Source organism: Artibeus jamaicensis, unplaced genomic scaffold, assembly GCF_021234435.1.
Source record: "Artibeus jamaicensis isolate MK-2021 breed Jamaican fruit bat unplaced genomic scaffold, CSHL_Jam_final contig_3174, whole genome shotgun sequence".
NCBI classification, from domain to species: domain Eukaryota; kingdom Metazoa; phylum Chordata; class Mammalia; order Chiroptera; family Phyllostomidae; genus Artibeus; species Artibeus jamaicensis.
Window position 1 is genome coordinate 2,890,657 of NW_026521738.1, and position 19,649 is coordinate 2,910,305.

General features: G+C 42.1%; 1 protein-coding gene across 1 annotated transcript in view; it reads right to left on the minus strand.

The window, feature by feature from the left end:
- The window catches only part of TGFA (transforming growth factor alpha), a 102,253-nt gene extending 83,956 nt beyond the window's left edge, over positions 1–18,297 (minus strand). The window contains exon 1 of the mRNA XM_053663402.1: positions 17,991–18,297. Coding sequence (XP_053519377.1) covers positions 17,991–18,030 — 40 coding nt within the window. The 5' untranslated portion in view covers positions 18,031–18,297. The remainder of the gene's footprint in view (positions 1–17,990) is intronic.
- Positions 18,298–19,649: the final 1,352 nt, after the last annotated feature.

Genomic DNA, 19,649 nt, shown 5'->3' on the forward strand with positions numbered 1-19,649 from the left:
TAAACAACACTTCTAAGTGATCACAGTTGGCCTACAAAGTGGAGTTATTTCTTTCCACTTCTGCTCATAGAATATCCATTGCTATGTCCACGATGATTTGGAAATGAGGTGGGGGAGGAGGAAGAGAAGAGAGAAGTAAAGAGAGACTTTGGGGGTAAATTATTTGTTAATAAATCAATAAAAATGTGTTTGCCAACCATTAAATATCAGGTTTGTGCAAGGCACTGCAGAAGCTGAAAACAGGAGCAAGAAAAAAAAAAAGCCCATGAAGCAGGAATGAACCTGTGGATGAAACACACACTCACACTCTCACACACAATTACTGTCAGTAGAGCAAGAAGTCATCCAGGAGCACCGCTGGTATGACTGCAAAATCAGAGTGAGTTGATTTTTTTTCCCCCAGCAGAAGGGAGGCAGAACTTATGGATATCAATAGCTATTTCTACCGATTTCTCCGCCTCCTCATGGCAAAAGGTTTTTTGTATAAACAAAGCCTTAGATTTTCAGAAAATTTCTGCCTGTGTCATTTCTGAAAATAGATAGCTGTTTATCAGCTGATAAACAGCCCGGGTAAAAACAGTGACTGAACTGTTTATGAGAAAGGCTAGAGTGGAGAAAACCAAGAACAGCACATTGGTAGGTAGTTTAGAACAACCCAGATTTCTTCAATGTTTTCTATTGGGAGCCTACACACGCCTTTTCACAAAAGTAAATGACTTTATCTTCAAGGCCAGATAGTGAGGCCATTTGCCCACTTTTGTTCTGCTCTGCAGTGGTGTCAGATGACATTACAGCCCCCAGAGGGCATTTCTGGCTGAGTCAGAAACAGATTCTGGGGCTGTGGGATCCTCAGGGGTGAGGACCATGCACACAGGAGGGGTTGCACTTTGCAACTTGACCCTCTCTCCCTATCCCAAAGGCAGCTGCTGCTACCTGCCTTGCTCACTGGTATATTCCCCACTTTCTGGCATAACCTTTTGGAACAGAACATACCCGCACTCCTGGGGGTCACTTCTCAAGGCCAGGAATGCAGATAAACTGTCTGGCTGCAGGGCAGGCTTGTGGGAGCTCTCTGCAGAGGGAGCTGCCTCTCAGACAGACCGACTCCATCCTTGGCCTGTGAACAAAACCCTCTCCCCCCCTGCTTCTGGCGGCTCCTCTCAGAGGAGAAGGGAAGACAGCCGGAAAGTGCCATTCCCTGATTAGCAGGTGAAGCCCATCTATGAGCGATTAAGCACATTTATTTTCTTTACTGCTGGAAACAGCAGGCTCATTTCACTAGTCTTTTCCTTTTGATCACTCACCAGCTCCTTGCAATTTTGGTTCCTTGGGTTCTGAGGTGCAAGCTGAAAAAATGAAGAAATTTTGTCCCAACGGGACTGTTCTGTTCCAAAAGGTTAAACCCTTCTTCTTTTTCCTCCTGCTGAATGGTACAACTAAAGAGCATCAGTCAGAGGAAGAAATGTCTGATACTGGGTCACTAGAGATTAGGTGATGCAAGTGAAGATCAAGGAAGCCTGTGGGGCAGCTTGGAGACGCCCTTGGAAAAGAAAGGCAGGCCCTCTGCTCTGAGAACAATGGAATTTTTATAAGGAGCTACTATCTGTGTTTGTTTAAATCTCAGGAGATAGTTTAGTTTCCTGGCTCCCTAAAAGATCAACGTTTTCTCCCCCATGGGCCAGCAGGATGGGTTTTTACATAAGTACCAAGTAGTCAACTTGGGGGACTTGGGGGGCTCGCTACAGTGGAGGCCAACAAACAAATTAAGGAGGGGCTGTTCTTTTTTTTTAATATATTTTATTTATTTATCTTTAGAGGGGAAGGGAAGGAGAGAGGGAGAGAAACATCAATGTATGGTTGCCTTTCATGCGTCCCCTGCTGGGAACTGACCTGCAGGGAACTGGTTTGCAACCCAGGCATGTGCCCTGACTGGGAATCGAACCGCGATTATCTGGTTCGCAGGCCCGCGCTCAATCCACTGAGCTACACCAGCCAGGGCCTAAGGAGGGGCTGTTCTAAAAAGGATTATCAAATAGGGTCCTTAAATTAATATTGATTTTTTAAACTCATGTGTTTTTACAATCATTCATTTACTGCAAAAGAGGTCCATCCCACTGGCTGTTTTGTGTGTTAGTGACATGGTTTGCCAATGCATACAGCTCCTTTACCTTTACCTGGGTGGGGGGAATTGCCTTTAATGCACATGGGTGGAATCCACACGGTGGCGCTGCTCTCAGACCTGAGGATCCAGATATTAAACTATCTAGTCAGAGGTGCAAAGCCCATGAAAACTGCTGCCCACTGAAGGAAGAAAGTTCCCAGTACAGGTGAAACAATACATGCTATTTTATCCTCATCAGCTATTCTATAAAGTTGATGGAAATGCCTGTTTTTTGTGGGCATGTCACTGCTGAAGTTGGGGGTGAAGAGTCTGAAAGTAAGCCAGCTATTAGCAAATGTGCTAACACAGATTCTATCTTTAGGTGGACTCTGAAGAACTAAATGTGTTAAAGTAAAAATGTTAAAGGCTATTATTTGGGAGAAACATCAATTGGGGAAGTATAGGAATGGGGTGAGGAGAACATGTAGCCAGCGCCTTAGGAGAGGGCTTCAGAGACCAGAGGTCCCAAGTGCTGTGGCTCTCACACATAAACGGGAGAGATCATCCTTTAAAACAACACCTTAGACACCTTAAAAAATGTACGGTAGAAATGCAAATAGACCTCCATTAATGAATTTATTATTAGAGGCTCTCTGGTCACAACAAAAAATGTCAGGTGGCACAGCTCATGTGATTAAGGGTTCTGAACATCTGAACTCTTGACTCCAGGAGAGAAAAATGGCCTCTCCCATACTTGTTTCTTCACGATACTTCACAGCACTGGGAAGTAATAAAGTTCCTTTTTAGCCAGCATGACACTGACCTACATGGCAATTACTCTCCATATGGTAAATATTTAGGGGAGTGGCTGCCTGAAAATCTGATTGCATTTAGCCTAATGCCTGCTGCTAAGTGGCACTGTCACACTCGAGTGACTCTGGACAGCTCAGCACCCAGGACCTTCCATGACTGACACAGAGAAGCAGAATAATGGGAAGGCAAGGATCCTGGGTTCGAATCCTTATTCTGCCATTTGCTGACTGTGGGAGCTTGGGGGAGTTACTTTACATTTTTGTGCCTCAGTTTCTTCATCTGCAAAAGGAGAATAATCATATATCATAGGATTTGGGTTAAAGGAGTTTCACAACATATAAAGCACTTGAAGAAATTACCACATCCAGGCACTATTCTAAGTGGTGGCCATTATCTCCTCAAAGAGTACCTTGCCCTGCCACACCAAGAACGCTCCTCTGCAGCCCAAGGTGCCCACTGTACATCTCGTTGTATAGTAAAAACAGCTGTGTGTCTGCCTCTGCCACAACCTCTAAAAACTTCAGAGGCAGGGCGTGAGAGCTAGGTTATGGCCCTCTGCAACAATGTCACCAAACCCAGCAGAAAATCCAAACAATCTGTGTATGAAATAAACAACCTCAATGAACAAATAAATAGCACCCCTCACTTTCAGCTGATAAACCTTATTTCTCTTATTCATACCGTTGGCTCTATAAAATACAGTGTTAAGTGAATAAAGCAGCTACCTTAGGTGAAGTAAGAACCAAGTTACATTGGGCTCGGTTCCCAAAAATCACAGCCACCGTTCGATCACTTGGGTATAGTCTACATGGGAACACAGTGGAGATACTGCAAATGTCTCTGTTATTACTGCTCAAGGGAAAAGGTCCTGCCTTTTATTTGAAATCAGAAAAATCTAATTTGGTTGAGAGTCCTGTTTAGTTTGGTTTTCCTTTTCTTCCATAGTAGGGAAAGAGGTACTTCACAAGAAAATAAGCTCACATCACACTTAGTTTTCCTAAGCAAAAACCTCTAACTTTTAAGGTACTCACTGGGGCATAACCAGTTCATTCACCAAAGCCTTTTACAACCTACAGAAAGTTCAAGATAAGGACCTACTTAAATGATGGCCTCAGTCAGAGGTCCCTCCCTCTGGTCCTAACAGAGCAGTAGTCCAGGAACTTGGAGTAACACTTTTTGTATTTTTTTCTCTCCACAAGGAAAGTTAAAACAGAGCAGAGTTTTTCATAACTAAGTCAGGAAGAAAACTACTAACTGGAACTTCTCATTCACGGATAGTAATAGAAGTTCTGCCTTCCATTACTACAGGTACCCTGTGGGGATGAGAGTTTGCTCATGATGACTTTCAGGCACTGAGAGACCTTGAAACAGCTTCTGAATTATTAAGGAATGTTAAAGTTACATAACAACCTTTAAAGTGTATGCACCTAACAACAGAATGTTGCAATCCATAAGGCAAAAATTATTCAAATTGCAAGGAGAAGCAGATAAATCCATGATCATAGTTGGAGACTTCAACACCCCTCTATCAGAAATGGCCAGATTCAACAGGCAGAAAATCAGTAAGGACATATCTGAACTCAACAGCGCCATCAACTAACTCGATATAATTGACATCTATAGACTGCTTCATCCAAACATGGCAGAATACACATTCTTCTCAAGCTCACTTAAACACTCATCAAAACAGACCACATTTTGGAGCGAGGGTATAGTTAGGGTATAAAACACACCGTAACAAATTTAAAAGACTAGAAATCATTCAGTGTCTGCTCTCAGGCCACGAAGGAACTAAATACTGAAGATTAGGCAACACACTTCTAAATCATACATAGGTTGAAGAAGAAATCTCAGAAATCAAAAAATATTTTGAACTAAATAAAAATGGACATACAAGTCATCCAAATGTGTGGGATGCTGTGAGAGCCATGCTTAGAGGCAAATTTATAGCCTTGAATAAACATATATGAAAAAAAGAACCAACATCAATAATTTAAGTTTTCACCTTAGAAAAAGTTTCAAAAAGAAAGGCAAATTAAATCCAAAGTAAGAAGAATATGATAAAGTTATAATATTTGATTTAGTTTCTGTCTTATTCTACTTTAAAAATCTAAAAATTAGTCATCCATTTGCGACAGTATTTCTCAAACATTCCCATTAAAATCCCTGCAGTGGCAGAGAGAAGGAACTCATACCCATGTCTTTAGAGACCGGGGGCACAGTCTGAAGCAAAGGGAAAAACACCCTAATGTATTTGAGGTCTTCCAAAGTTAATTTTGATATTTCAAACTTCCATTCTATTCACTCACATATCCAAGTATGTTTTAATATAAAAAACAATGTTCTGACTCGCCAACTAAGTTCCTTCTAGATTCCTTAATTCTTCCTCATGCAGGGAGACGTGTAGGTTTGATCTGTGGTTCCAGATATGCCGCAGTGTACTCCACAGCACTCCCATTTGAGAAGGGGACATGAAAACATACAGTCTCCATTAACTAGAATGTCACATGGTGGACTGTAGGTCTGCCTCATGACCCCCAAATCCTGCAAAGCACAAAGTTCCAGAAAGAATAGGAGAGCAGAGCAGGTTCACCATGCCTTTCAGTATTGTAAGACCCATTGCCCATCAGTCTCAGACCAAGTGAAGGATGAGGTAAGACATCCTTTTTCCCCAGGGATTGAAACATGGTAAGTAATCCTTCTTTCTTTCCTCCACCATATAAATGTTCATTTCCTCCATCACCACAAGTGTTTCTTCCTCCCACGTGTCCTAGGTGGGAAGGAAATGAAGTCCTGCCATGAGCGGGAGAAGCAAATTATATTCACTGTAATATACTGTCTGCTTTCCTAGTTCTCAATATTTTCTGCCCCAACTTCCTGGGGCAATGCCACGTTCTCAGCCCCCCAAAAATGGTTCATTACAGGGTGAGCCTTCTATTGATGGAACAGTACAAAAATTCCACAAACAGACCTGGTACTCCTACGAATGTATCAAGTGCCAAAGGTGGTATTTGAAATCAGTGAGTAGAGAATACATTATTCAACAAATGGTGTTACAGTAGCTGGATCATTATTTAACAATAGGTGAGTTAGGTTCTCATCTCACACCTTACACCAAAATACCTTCCGAAGGAACTGAAATTTAACCCCAAAGTGGCAACATGAAAGTACAAGAGAAAATGAAAGCTCAAACAGTCATTGAAATGCCTTCCCACCCCAAGACTAAGTATTATGCAAAAGTAGAAATCATAAAGGAATAATGAACAGATTTTAAGTACTTACAAGTAAAAAAGCCCCTAACAGCCATACTTCTGTAAATCCAAACACAACACATACAAGTGTAAAAGGCAAAGTGAAGAAAATATTTCAATATATCATTTTAAACACTGCTTACAAATCAGTAAGAAAACAACCTATCCAAAATATGGTCTAAGGACAGAAATAGCTATTTTACAAGCAAATAAATTAAAATACTCAAACATGAAAAATCATTAAATCATACCAAACTTTTGTCTTATCCAAAGAAATGCAGATTAAAACAGTAAGACACCATTTGCCAACCTAATTAGAAAGGTCTAGAGAATAGGCAAGTTTGTGATTGATAGGCATTCACACACGGGTGGTAGAGTATCCATTCTCACAGCTGCTCTGCAAGGGCACATTGTCAAAACACGCCAATAGCTGGAAAATGGTGTGCCTGTCACCTAGTAATCCATTTCTGGGGATAGTCTATAGAAGATAAATGAAAGTCGCTAGCAATAATTTAGCTGGAAGAATTTTCACTTCAGGTGTAAATATTTAAAAGTTTGAAACAACCTACATTTCAATCAATAAGGGATGAATAAATAAATAATAATGGTTAAATAATAGAATGTGTCACAGTTATTAAAAAGTGACGGGTTAATAAGATGTATTTATATGTTTGCCACAGAAATGTTTTCCCTATATACTGTAAGTGAAAGGCAGATTTGGAAACATAAGCTATCAACAGGCATTTTTGAAGGAGAAACGTGAACATACAAATATCTGTGTCCGTATACACAATGAGATCTGGTAGGACACCTTCCTGCTGGTTAGTCTGATTTGGGGGTGTTTTCTAGATTCTTTGGTTTGTAGATTCCAATTTCTATTTCATTTGGAAAAAGAACATGTAGGGTGTGACTGAGGCTAGCAGAGAAGGAGTGTATTCCGCATGGCCTGCCCGGGGAAGTGGCGACCAGAGGGTGTGCGTGCTTTGTGAGTACTAAGCGGCCTGCACAGGGGCCTGCATGACGCATGTGCTTGTTTTGTGTTTTGGTGGGGGCAGGGGAACGGTTGATGAGGTTCAGAGAGAGTCCCCATCCAGAAGGATTCCCCACCGGGGTGATGTCTGAGTTTATGGCACCTTCCTCAAAAATGCTCAGGCCCCAGGCTTGCTTTCTTCATTCTAGTTCAGGGACCTATGATTCATCCCCTGCAACCCTAATTATAACACCCAAGGTCTGCTATGTGCAAAAGACATCTGTGATTGTTTCAACTGGCTGGCGGGGGTGGGGATAGCATGCACTGGCCCAATGATGTGCTCCTTCAATGCGAAAATAATAACCCAGGAGCCATCCCAAGGTGAGAAGTGCTGAAACCTGGAGTTTCCGTCTGAGCCCGTGCCAAAGGAGGTGAACAGTTGATGTCTCCTCACAGTTCATGCGCCAGTTCCTCAGAGCCACTGCCACGGTGAAAATGACAGGTCTTTAGCTGCTGCTGCTTCTTTTTAAATTCTATTTATTTATCTATTTTTAAATTTATTGAGGTGACATTAGTTAATAAAATTATATAGGTTTCAGGTGCACAATTCTATAATACATCATCTGTATATTGTATTGTATGTCTACCACTCCAAGCCAAGTCTCCTTCCACCACCATTTATTACACCTTTACTCTCTTCTACCTCCTCCCACCCTCCTTGAGCTGTTTTTTTCAACCAAGAAAAGTCTCCTAAGTTTGTGTTTCCCCAGTTGGTTGCCAAGGCCTGCAGAGGGAGGGAGCAGAGTGTGTAATTGCAAACCTCTCATTTATCGGCTTTGGCCGCTTTTGTGTCACCACATTAGGTGTACCATTTAGCCAGTTAATCTCCTGTACCCCTTGGAAGTACATGAATTACACAGAGAATGCCTCAGACCTGGCAAGAAGTGACGAAAGAGGAGGCGAGGTACATCTACCCTCTAAGTACCCAGGAGAATTGTTTATGGACTGATCTCATTCAAACTCAGATCATAGGCCTCAAAGAACTCAAGCTGAAGAGATAGCCTTTTTGTAACACTCCAATAATTTGACCTAGAAGTATTAAACTTAAAAACAAAACAAAAAATAAACAGTGAGCAAATAACAAGAATCTCCCCCGCAAGCCTGGATCCTCTTATTCCAAATGCTATCATAGCATCTAATGGACACAACAGCATGTTCAGAGGTTTTAATACACTTAAGGAACCAACAGGAAGATACTTAGCAGCTTCTGCTAGAAACTACAATGTCATGCATCATTCAAATCAGAAATAGCATTACTAGACAACTTTGGCACATGCAATTATGCAAATCAACTAGTTATTTACCCTGGCTTCTGGGAACACTATTAAATATAAAGCACTCACTTAAATTTGGTTTAATGATTCAAAAGTTTTTTCCCCAAACAATATCATTGCCAAGAGAAACAGACTTAAAAGAATATTTAATTTTGGGTGCCTAGGTGCTTACTTTGTTTCATATTTGGTAAAGTCTCATTAACTGGGGACAAAGATGCAAAAGAAAAACTTTAAATTAGTTTACATCTGGGTTGCCCTGGCTGGTGTAGCTCAGTGGATTGAGCATGGGCCTGTGAAGCAAAGGGTCGCTGGTTTGATTCCCAGTCAGGGCACATGCCCGGGTTGCAGGTCAGGTCCCTAGTAGGGTATACGTGAGAGGCAACCACACACTGATGTTTCTCTCCCCCTCTTTCTCCTTCCCATCCCCTCTCTCTAAAAATAAATAAATAAAATATTTTTAAAAACCTTTAAATTAATAGGAGGTCATTTGTAAATCTGTGCTAAATACTTAGAAATCTGAATTGAATAGATTGTGAGGGAAATAATGACCAAAAATGACTCGAGAAGTAGAAAACTTGAACTGACCACTAAAAAGCGACCAGACTCAGAAGCAATTTCTTTCAAGCCTTCACAGAACCATTGACTTCTATGGTATTTCAATTATTTCAGAGCATAAAACAGATGAAATGTTTTTTAAAATTTATAGCTGACATAATACTTATATCAAAACCTAAAAAAGAAAATGAGTCCCCAGATGCTTTAGAACATATCAGACCTAGCAGTACATACAGAGAATAATATCACATAGATACAAAGGGTTCATTCCAGGAATTTAAGAACGGCTTTACTATAATTGAGTCAATATAAGTCCTCAAAACATTTGAAGAAAAAAAAAGACAACTTGTATTTTCTCCTTTGCATTAAAAAAAAACAAAGCAAAATGCCAATTTTTAAGTAAGTTATGAAGAAAAGTATATTTCATTAACATAATAAGTTTATATGCACACATACACATTGTAAATACAAACTCACATGCGTAGGTAACTACAAAGTCATCCTCATAGTTAACTGTTGATTACTACAAACATGATGAGTAAGTCAAGAAAAATACAAGGATATCTACTGCCTTTTAAACACTGCTGTTCTTAAAGTAAGAGATAAAAATAATAAGCCAGCACTATAAGAAAAAGTAATAAGAAATAAAAATATTAAAGAGGAGGAGGCAAAGTTATTATTATTCAGGATTACATGATCATATAATTGTGAAACCTAAGAGAATCAATTGAAGGATTTTAGAATGAACAAATCCATTACAAAATAAATATTCTCTTGCTTTTTAAAACCTCTCAGAAAGGCTTTTGAATACCAGCAATAACCAATGAGAACAGAGCGCAGGGGGAAGGTCTCGCCCACTAGAACGTGGGCTGCGTGACAGGCTTTGTCTCATTCTCAGCTGATTTCCTCGCATCCACGAGCAGTCCCATCACAGAACAGGTGCTCAATAAGTATTTGCAGAATATACGAATGAACAAATTCACAATAAGGGCAAAAACATAAGATAATAGAACCAAACTGAAATTCCATAAACAGATACAAATAGTTGTAAGAATTTAGCATATGAAAAAAAACAGAATTTCAAAGCACACTAGGTATGGTAGTTTATTCCATAAATAGCAATTGAGACTATTAACTGGTTGACTATTTAAAAAAAGTGAAATATGAGTTGTACCTCATATCATACACTGAAATATGTTATAGATAGAATAGTTCAACATAACATATGAGACCAAATCTTTCTTCTAAAGAGTCAGAAGAAAAAACCAAGTAAATATTTGCCTTATCTTAGCACAGGGAAGGTTTTCCTAAACCTACAGGCAAAGGTAGCGAGTTTAAGGGGAAAGCTTTGTAGTTTCTGCTACTTAAAATAAAAGAAAAAACTCTTAGGTCAAATACCATAAACAAAAGGGCAAAGGAGAAATAATCAATGGGAGAAATACTTGCAAAGTGCTAATATTCTTTTTTTTAAATATTTTATTTATTTATCTTTAGAGGGGAAGAAAAGGAGAGGCAGAGAAATATTAACGTATAGTTGCATCTTGTGTGTCCCCTGCTGGGAACTGGCCTGCAGCCCAGGCATGTGCCCTGACTGGGAATCAAACCGCGATTCTTTGCTTCACAGGCCCGCACTCAATCCACTGAGCTACACCAGTCAGGGCTAATATTCTTTTTTATATAAAGTATTGTATGAAGCTCTAAGAAAAAAGATGATCGATCAATAAGAAACAATTTGAAAAGGTTAAAATGCCAATAACAGGATGACAGTGGCTAACAAATGTACTACCCTAACAAATACTGAATATGAAAACTGGGCTGAGACCATTCTTCTCCTATCAAGTGGGGAAACGCTAAAACCAATTTCAAGTGTCATGGAAGGTTCGAGAAAATGGGCATTCATATGCTGCTAGTGGGAGAAAAGACCAATTTCTAAAACTTCATCCTCAGTAATCAAAGATGTATCAAACATTTACGTCCAAGAATGTCTATTGTATCATTTATTGTCCTTGAATTTAGGCATTATGAATTTAAAATGTTTTTATGAAAAATTAACTAATTCATACCAAGGTACTGTCTAAAGCCATGATTCTATGCCTTTTAAAATTTAATGTATCATAAAAACTCTAATTCTTTTAAATAATACATAGTAAATCATTGTGTTATCACACAAAAATATCTCATTTAGGGAATCATTAGGTAACTATAACAGTGTGGCACCAGCACCTTGCCACTACGGTAAACAAGTCAGCAGTCACCATCCTTTACATTTTTTGTTGCTATTTAGTAGCCCAATTATGCTCACTCCAAACTGATAGCTGTTGCCACACTGACTTCAGGAAGAGTCCTATTGGTTTATATTCCCAGCAACAGTATGTAGATTGTTCATAATAGTGAGGAACAAGAAAAATCTGTACGGTCAAAAGGGCTCCTTCAAAACTGGTTAAATTACAGTCAATGCAGTCAAGGGATGATTTCCCAGCAACTCAGAATGATATTATGGATGAATGTTTAATGACACAAAAAACATTTTTTCTTAAAGGTTAAGTTACAAAAACAAATTAATTCACTAGAATTCATATATATGCTATTAAATACTACCTACCTATGCATTTATTCATAGGCTGTATAACAAAATGTTAATTGTGGTTATCTTTGGGTGGTAGAATTATAGGTCATTAAAATTTTTCTCTCTTATTCTTTCTAGAATTTTCCAAATGGTCTAGAAGAAAAAAAGTTTTTGTAATCATTAAAAACATTAAAAAATAACATTAAAACACTGCTCTAAAGACTAATTGTGTTGGTGTCATGAGAATATAAATGCAACCATCACCCTTATCATAATAAAGAAATTTTCAGGACTGATGGTAGCCATCTGGCCAGTGTTTCCAATTGAGTGTAACCACAGAGTACCAGCACTAGGCACCCAAAGGTATTATAAAGTGCTTAGTGGCCGCTGCTGAGGCTCTGCCTGTGCTCAGAAGGGTCAAGGGCAGAGACGAAGACCCAGGGTCTCTGCCTTCAAGCAGCCCTCAAGCAGAAAACAAGCAGAAAAGAGAGGGCAAGTACCAGCAATGTTAACCCATGGTAGCACATGTAGGGGCCAGAACTCTGCTGCTGAGGTTCGCAGCCAGAAACGTTAACATATTCCAAGATGAAAACAAACAAACAAACAAACAAACAAACAAACAAACGCAAGGCAATAGCAGTCTGGAATTCCACAAAATTTTATGTACAAGTATGTTACACAAAGGAGTTATGTGTACATCCCTTCTTGAGGAAGCCCTAACCACTTACAAGTACCTGGGAAGTACAAGAAAGGAGGAGAAGACTGAAAACTTTTCAAGGTGAAGGGACAGTGAAAAATTAAAGGCAAAGGTACTGAGCATAGAATTCACTTGACAAGAGGAGAGACTATATGAAAGAAAATTCTTCCTTATCACTTAAAAAAAGCACTAGCAAATACATGAAATTCCATTTCAATAAACCTCCAATTGTTCTAAGCCCAGGTAATAACTTATTTAATCATATTCAATACAACCAATTTATAATGTTTCAAAGTAGTTTAGCCAGATATTTAGAGTTGGTCTAAAGGGCATGTGCCTTGTACTTGAAGAGTTTAAGAGATGGTTCTGGTAGACTAGATTTCAGGCTTTTTAATGAAAGATTTTCATACTTGACATTTCACGGGGGTAGGGGGTTTGATAAAAGCAAAACAAAAGCAAAAGTCACTATAAAAGTACCCCAATTCTCTATCCAGATGTAATTTAAACATATTAGCCTTCAGCATAAAATTAAGTTTATATTAGGTTGGCCAAAAAGACTGTTACATTTTTTCCATGTAATGGCTCTAGTAGTGCTTAGTTATCTTTTAACTTTATTTGAAACAATTTTGTTTGATTGTATTGTGGTAGCTGTCGTATGAGCATACATTTAAAAAAACATCAAAATTGGTAGATTTTTGTGCAGCAATTTCACTGCTGAAGATGGAAGGAAATACAAAACATTTCAGCTTATTATGCTTTATTATTTCAAGAAAGGTAAAAACACAACTAAAATGCAAAAAACGATTTGTGCAGTGTATGAAGTGCTGTTAACAGTCGAATGTGTCAAAAGTGGTCTGCAAAATTTCTTGGTACTACTGATATTTTGTCTAAATAATTCTTTGCTGTGTGGCTGTCTTATTTATCGGAAGATGTTTAGCAGCACCCTGGCCTCTACCCACTAAAACCCAATAGTGGGAGATAGCAAACATAATTAAAATACCCAAGTCAATAAAGCTATTGGTGAAAAAATTTTTTAAAGTCTTATATTTTATGGAAAAAACTGTAATGGACTTTTTGGCCAATGCAATACTTTAAAATGAGGTGTTTAAAAGTATTTGAGCCCTGGCTGGCGTGCTCAATAGGTTGAGTGCGAGCCTGTGAACCAAGAGGTCGCTGGTTTGATTCCCAGTCAGGGCACATGCCTGGGTTGCAGGCCAGGTCCCCAGTAGGGGGCTCACAAGAGGCAACCACACACTGATATTTTTCTCCCTTTCTTTCTCATTCCCTTCCTATCTATCTATCTATCTATCTATCTATCTATCTATCTATTTTCTTTTAAAAATAAATAAAAGTATTTGAAATGGCAGCAAAAGAATGGTTAATTCTAACAATCCGAAACCAAAAAAGTGACATGATTAGCGTTGGTCAACTTAGGTCTAATAACATGGGATCATCACATTTCCCCTGGGGAAAGTATAGCAACACTCAGAACAATAAAGAGATCTCAGCAAGAGTTCTCACTCTGCCCTGGTCAACAAGACAGGCTGTAAAAGTACCTTTAATAATGGCTCATAAATCCACAGTGGCATTTAAACATGTCAGAATGTACTTTTAGATAAAATACAATTAGTTAAGACAGAAGCTTCTCTAACAGCAACTGAATGAAGAGCAAGTGCTTCTCCGAGTGTCCCTCCCCTGTCCTCCCCACCAGCAGCAAAGCCGCACCTGGGAACTAGTTGGACACGCAAACTCTCCCACTTCCTGCCTGGCAATCTGGTTACCAGACCCTCCAGGTGGTTGTGATTTGAGGACACTGCTGTGGAAGATACGACTGAGGTTTGCATGTGAAACCAAGTACAAAATGCCCAGTTTAGTGTTTCAGGCTATTCCCACTTGGCTGACCCAACTTCGACTTCCCACTGCCCACCTCCTTCAGTGGGCAGCCCAAAGAGTAGGTCCCTGTTCAAACACACTTTCAAAAGGCCCTCAGAGATAGGGCTAATGGGAAAAGTCACCTATTTTTTGTATGTTACCATAGTAACATAAAGCCTCATTTACGTCTACCAGAAAGGTTCCCTTTGCAGGGGACATTGAATATAACAGAGAAACCTCCAGGAAATCAAATTTTGGAAAAGCAAATATGGGAGACTCAGACTCAAAGCCTTCTATATACACTTTCACAGCCATGTTCTATCAGTGGTCCTCAGCGTTTTTGGCATCAGGGACCGGTTTCATGGAAAACAATTTTTCCATGGACTGGGGTCGGGGGCAGAGTGGGTAGGTGACAGGAGGCAGAGCTTAGTGGTACTGAGAGCTGAGTCCAGGGACAAGGAGGAGAGAGGTTGGAGAGCCCTGTTCTAAGGGAACTTTCCCTCATTATGCCTGCCCAATAAGGAAAACCTACGTCCTGGGCCAACCCCCACTGTCTACACTGAAAGACATAACTTCCATGTACTGGAGAAACATGTTCCTTCATGCCCCCTACTGGTCCCTGTCCCAAAGCCACAGGGAAGCTGACCTGTTTCATCTCTACATGTTCTTAGTGACACTTCGTGTCCTAAGATGTCCTTCTTTAGGCTGACGTCCAGCCCTACTTCCGAAAGCTACTAGAAAAATAATAATGTTTATTTCTGAATTATAAAACATATTCCTGTATTATAAAATCAATTTCATTGTGTGTGTAACCCTTTATTTTTATAGTTTATACATAGCTTCCATATCTTCATCTCATTTGATTCTCCTAACAAGCTATGAGATGGGTACAATTTTATTCTCACTTTACAGGTGAGAAAACTGGAACTTAGGACTGAATTCAGTAAACAACTGAGCATTATATGTTATGAAGGAACTACAAATATTTTGCATCAAAAAATTAAAGAATTCAAAATGTCCAAAAGAACCCCCAAAGTTACTTGCATTTGTCATCTGCCAAATGATATTCACAAAAATCACTTGGTTTTTCTGGCTTGAGAAGGACGGGGAGCAGGGAGATGAGGGAAGTAAGATGCTCTCCCAACTTACAGAATTGGCATAGCCTGCCATGAAATGCTGTGGGGCTCATTTAACAACAGTGATAGCCTGATGGCACTGAGGTTGATTAAGCTCTTACTGCATGCCAGGCACCATTCTATGCTCATTAAATATATCCAGCAATGGTACTGATATCACCATTCTAGAGGTAAGAAGAGCAAAGCACAGAGAAGTGAAGTAACTTGTCCAAGGTTATACATCTTACTCTCTGGACATGAAGGGAGGAGTTGGGACTGGAGGTGACAGGCCCCTGTGAGGTCTGCCTCCCATGGAAACCTGACACGGAGGGCCACCACCACAGGAGCCTGGACTGCTTTCCAGGGCTGCCATTTAATCAACAGGCTCCACACTCTCTCTGCCAAAACATCAATCAATGCTCAGGTTCCAAGTACTCAGGAGCATTAACTGGTTCCTTCTCAGAGTGTCCCTGTGAAAAAGGGGAAGGAGGGGATAGGTCTTGGTTTTCTAGATCTTGGTTAGCTATGGAACCCTGGCAGATGTGCCTGAAGCTGCCTTCTGTTATTTTAAGAAAATTAGACAGGAAAAAAAAAAAAGAAAAGAAAATTAGAGAGGAAAGCAGCTCTGAAGGAACTGTGCAAATTAAAATGCACGTGGCATTAATGTGTATTTAGTGGTCTAGCAGAAAGTGAGATGGGAGGCAGAGGTTCTAGTAGATGCTTTTTAAATAAAAAGAAACCTCACTGATGTAAATTAAAATTACTTTTGCCTTCTTTTTCCTTGACTTTCCCCCCAAAACTGCTCATATTTTGGAATTATATGAGCCAGTTTTTACATATTAATCAGTCTTTTAAGTTTATACATCTTTTTCTTAAAGAAGGAAACAAAGATCAAGTTGAACTTTTAGGCTAAAAGAAAAAGTGAATGATGAAAGAACGCAGTCTCCATGGGCCATTACACTGTGATGGGGAGTGGGGGAGACCATGTTCAAAAGGCATCCTCAAAAATGTTTACCTTTGTCATTTCCTGCCTCTACTTTTTCACTGAATAATTTAAGAACAGCACGAAGTCCTAGGAATTCAAGAGTATTTAACAGCAAGTTCCAGAGTATCCAACAGAATCTCTCCTCAAGGCAAAACCCCAAATCTGGGCGATGGGGGTACAGAGCCCACAGTTAGGGGACTTTTCCGAGCCACATTCCTTGCACACTTTAACGATCCCTGCCCAACTAACTCACTGTGGGCCCTGTGTGCTTCATTTTCTCCTTGTATAAAATAGGAGTAATAATTCCTCCTTCATCAGGTTGGTGTGAAAAGTAAATGAGTTAGTATGTCAATCACTTAGCACAGTGCCTGACACAGAGAAAAATGTTCAAGCCATTATTTTCACTTTTAGAATTTGCAAAGAAAATTGCCACAGGGAAATTGCATATAGACGACTTTTATTGTATTGATAATGTTTTATTGCTTTAAAAACGTCTATAATCAGAACAGCCATCCATAATCATGCCACCTGTTGGCCAGTTTCTGCAGGAGCATCCGCTCCACACTGCTCCCTACCTCCCTCAGATGATTCCTGCTCGTCTGTTGCAGTCCTCAAACGGCCTTTCACAGTCTGCTGCAGCTCTTAACCAGCCCTTCATGGGCTAGATTACAGGCGGGTCCACGAACCCCCTGAAACTGTACATGAAACTGAGCAAGGCTGTGCCTCTGGGCATTTAAGAGGAGGTGTTCCACAGCTTTTCTCAGGCTCAGATGTATTAAGCAACTTGCTTTACAGGGTTAAACTCAGGGAATAACCACGGAACAATTCATTTTACAGAAGCTATGGTGATAATGAGGACACCTGGGCTGTTTAATCACTATCTTCACACTGGACAGACCTGGCTCCGGAGAGTTCAGAGCCGGCCAGGCGGTGCACCGCACAGCGCCCCTCATCACTTACAGACTGACCTGCGAACTCCACCGCTGAAAACTCACCTGCTCCGCAGATTTGACCCGGAGCGCGGGGGTTTAACTTCCCCCTCCCTTCCCCCACCCATACCTTGTTCCCGTCCAAGAACAAATTCAAAGGAAATTGGCACCTCTCCGTCTAGGGTTTCACTCCTGCCCTCGGCTGACTCTTAAACTACTTCTCCAAGGGAACTTAATTAAAAGAACAATTAATCCGCACAAAAATCCAGAATCTACCCCAAAGCTCGAGAGCTCTAGAAGTTAGAAGATTGAGGGCACTCCCCTGACCGTGAAAGCGGCGGGTACCAAAGGGAAGCAGCAAGGTCTGAATGGAGGGTCGGACGCTGGTCTCCCTCTGCGAGTCGACAAGCTACTGACGCGGGGAAACACGGGCTTGGAGGCAGCCAGGTAAGCAGGTAGGTGTGGGTAAGTGAACACACACACAGACGCGGCACATTAAAGTTCAAGCCTGAACACACACCGCTTGCCCCTCCCGGGCAGCGTTCTCACACTCGCCCCAGGTGGCCACTTCTCGGGCAAAGCCTGGGTGTTCGACGATCGCCCTCTTTGGAATGGGCGCCCCAGATCCCTAGTAAGCCCTATCCTCTCCCCTTGCCTTTCAGCCTCCAACCCTGGAAAAGCATTAACCTTGCTCCACTCTTCTAGGAGGGCAAAGAAAATCCCCGGGAAAGAGAAATAAAGGGGACAGGGGAAAGCGGGGTGTCGCCGAAGGCAGGGGATGCGCAGCCGGCAGCGTACATACCCAGCGCGAACAGGGCGAGCTGTCCAGCCGAGGTGACCATTTTACGGGCAGTGGGCAGCAGGCGCTCCAGCCTCCTGCCCTACCTGCGGTGCCCGAGTGGCGAAGCGGCGCTGCGGTGCCGGGGGGAAAAAGGCGCCGGAGAGGCAAGGCCAGCCCCTGCGCGGGCGGGCGGAGGCAGGACCAAGAGCTCAGCTGGCCGAAGCGCTTTGGCTACTAAGCTGTCTGCTAGGCGGAAATGGGAAGGCGGTTACCGTCACCTCTCCGCCACTCGGGGACAGGGCGCGGCGGACCACCCTCCAGCCCCAGCGAGGGTGCCCCTCTAAGGGCATAGGAGGTGGGGGATTGGGGCTGGAGGCGGGGACGCTACACGCACCAGGCAGGGCGCGGGCGGTGGGGCGGGGCGATCAGGGACTCTCCGAGCCAGCGCAGGAGCCTGTCACCCAGGCCACCGAAAAGGCGGGAAGCTTCTGACTTCGAACACCACCCTCATACTCACTCGCTGGGCAGTGCGACCCCGGCCTCTGAGCCAGGGGTCGGTGCCTGCTGCGGAGCCAGAGCGTCCCCAGGCGCAGTGACAGCTTCTAGGCTCTAGGCGGCGGAGCAGAGCCGCCCGGCCGGGATCACCTGTGCCCACTGCCTCTGCAGGGGATCGCCAGAGCAAGGGACTTGGGACGCAGCCCTGAACCGACCTGACCTGTGAGCTTATCCGGCTGCCTGCCAAAGGCTTGGCCTAGGGAAAGTGCTCCCTAGAATCAGCGAAGAATATGTTAAACCACGTTGCTTACCTGCGCTCCCATCCAGTCGAATAACTTGATTTTAGGGACACTTAACGGCCTGAGCAGAGCCACCCTGCGAGCCCAGGCAGGCACATTAAGATCAGCGGGTCTTTGTCCATGTTGGCCTGGGATTGATAATGACGGTGGCTCTCTGTTTAAGGGGCACCTGTTTATCACTACCCCCAGCCCACCCTGGGATAGGCAGCTGAAGCCAGGAGTGGGATAGCATGCTGACAAGTGCTCCCTGAGAGAGGGGTGAATGTGCTGGAACTACCTGGGTGGCCCTTTCAGGATCTGTGGCCTTGAGCTGGCCCTTGGTGCTAGAATTGAGGGAAATGGAGGGGACAGAGGAAAGACATCCTAGACAAGAATGGAAGACCCATGGGTTCCTTGGTTCTTTGGGGACTGCCCATTGGGAATCGTATGCCCCCAAGAGGCAGTGACCAGTGGTATTCTGCAGATGCCCTGAGCTCAGGGACTAATTCTCTTTACCTACCCTCTCCCGGACCCACCCAGCCTAGCTATGCTGGATAAACCTCTTCTCCTTGGTTGGGGGCAGGAGGAAATCTCCTGCTGTTTCCTTGGCCCAAGGATCAGACTCTCAGGGCTGCTTTTGCTAAGATTGTTTCATATGGGCTCAGAGGCCTAGTTTTTTTTTTATCAGAAAGCACCAGGCCATTGGCTTCAATGTTTTAGCAGGAAATAGTGTAGAAAAGGATTTCGAAAAGAGTGTAAATTTACTTTGAGAAACCGTTCCTTTCACTACCTACGTCAGAGGATACTTTGCTGTTCTCTCAACCCTTAATGATCCATGGTGAGAGTTTTCATGGTAAGTCCTAGGGGTACCTATGTCCACACCCATGCATGTATAGGGCATAGTCTC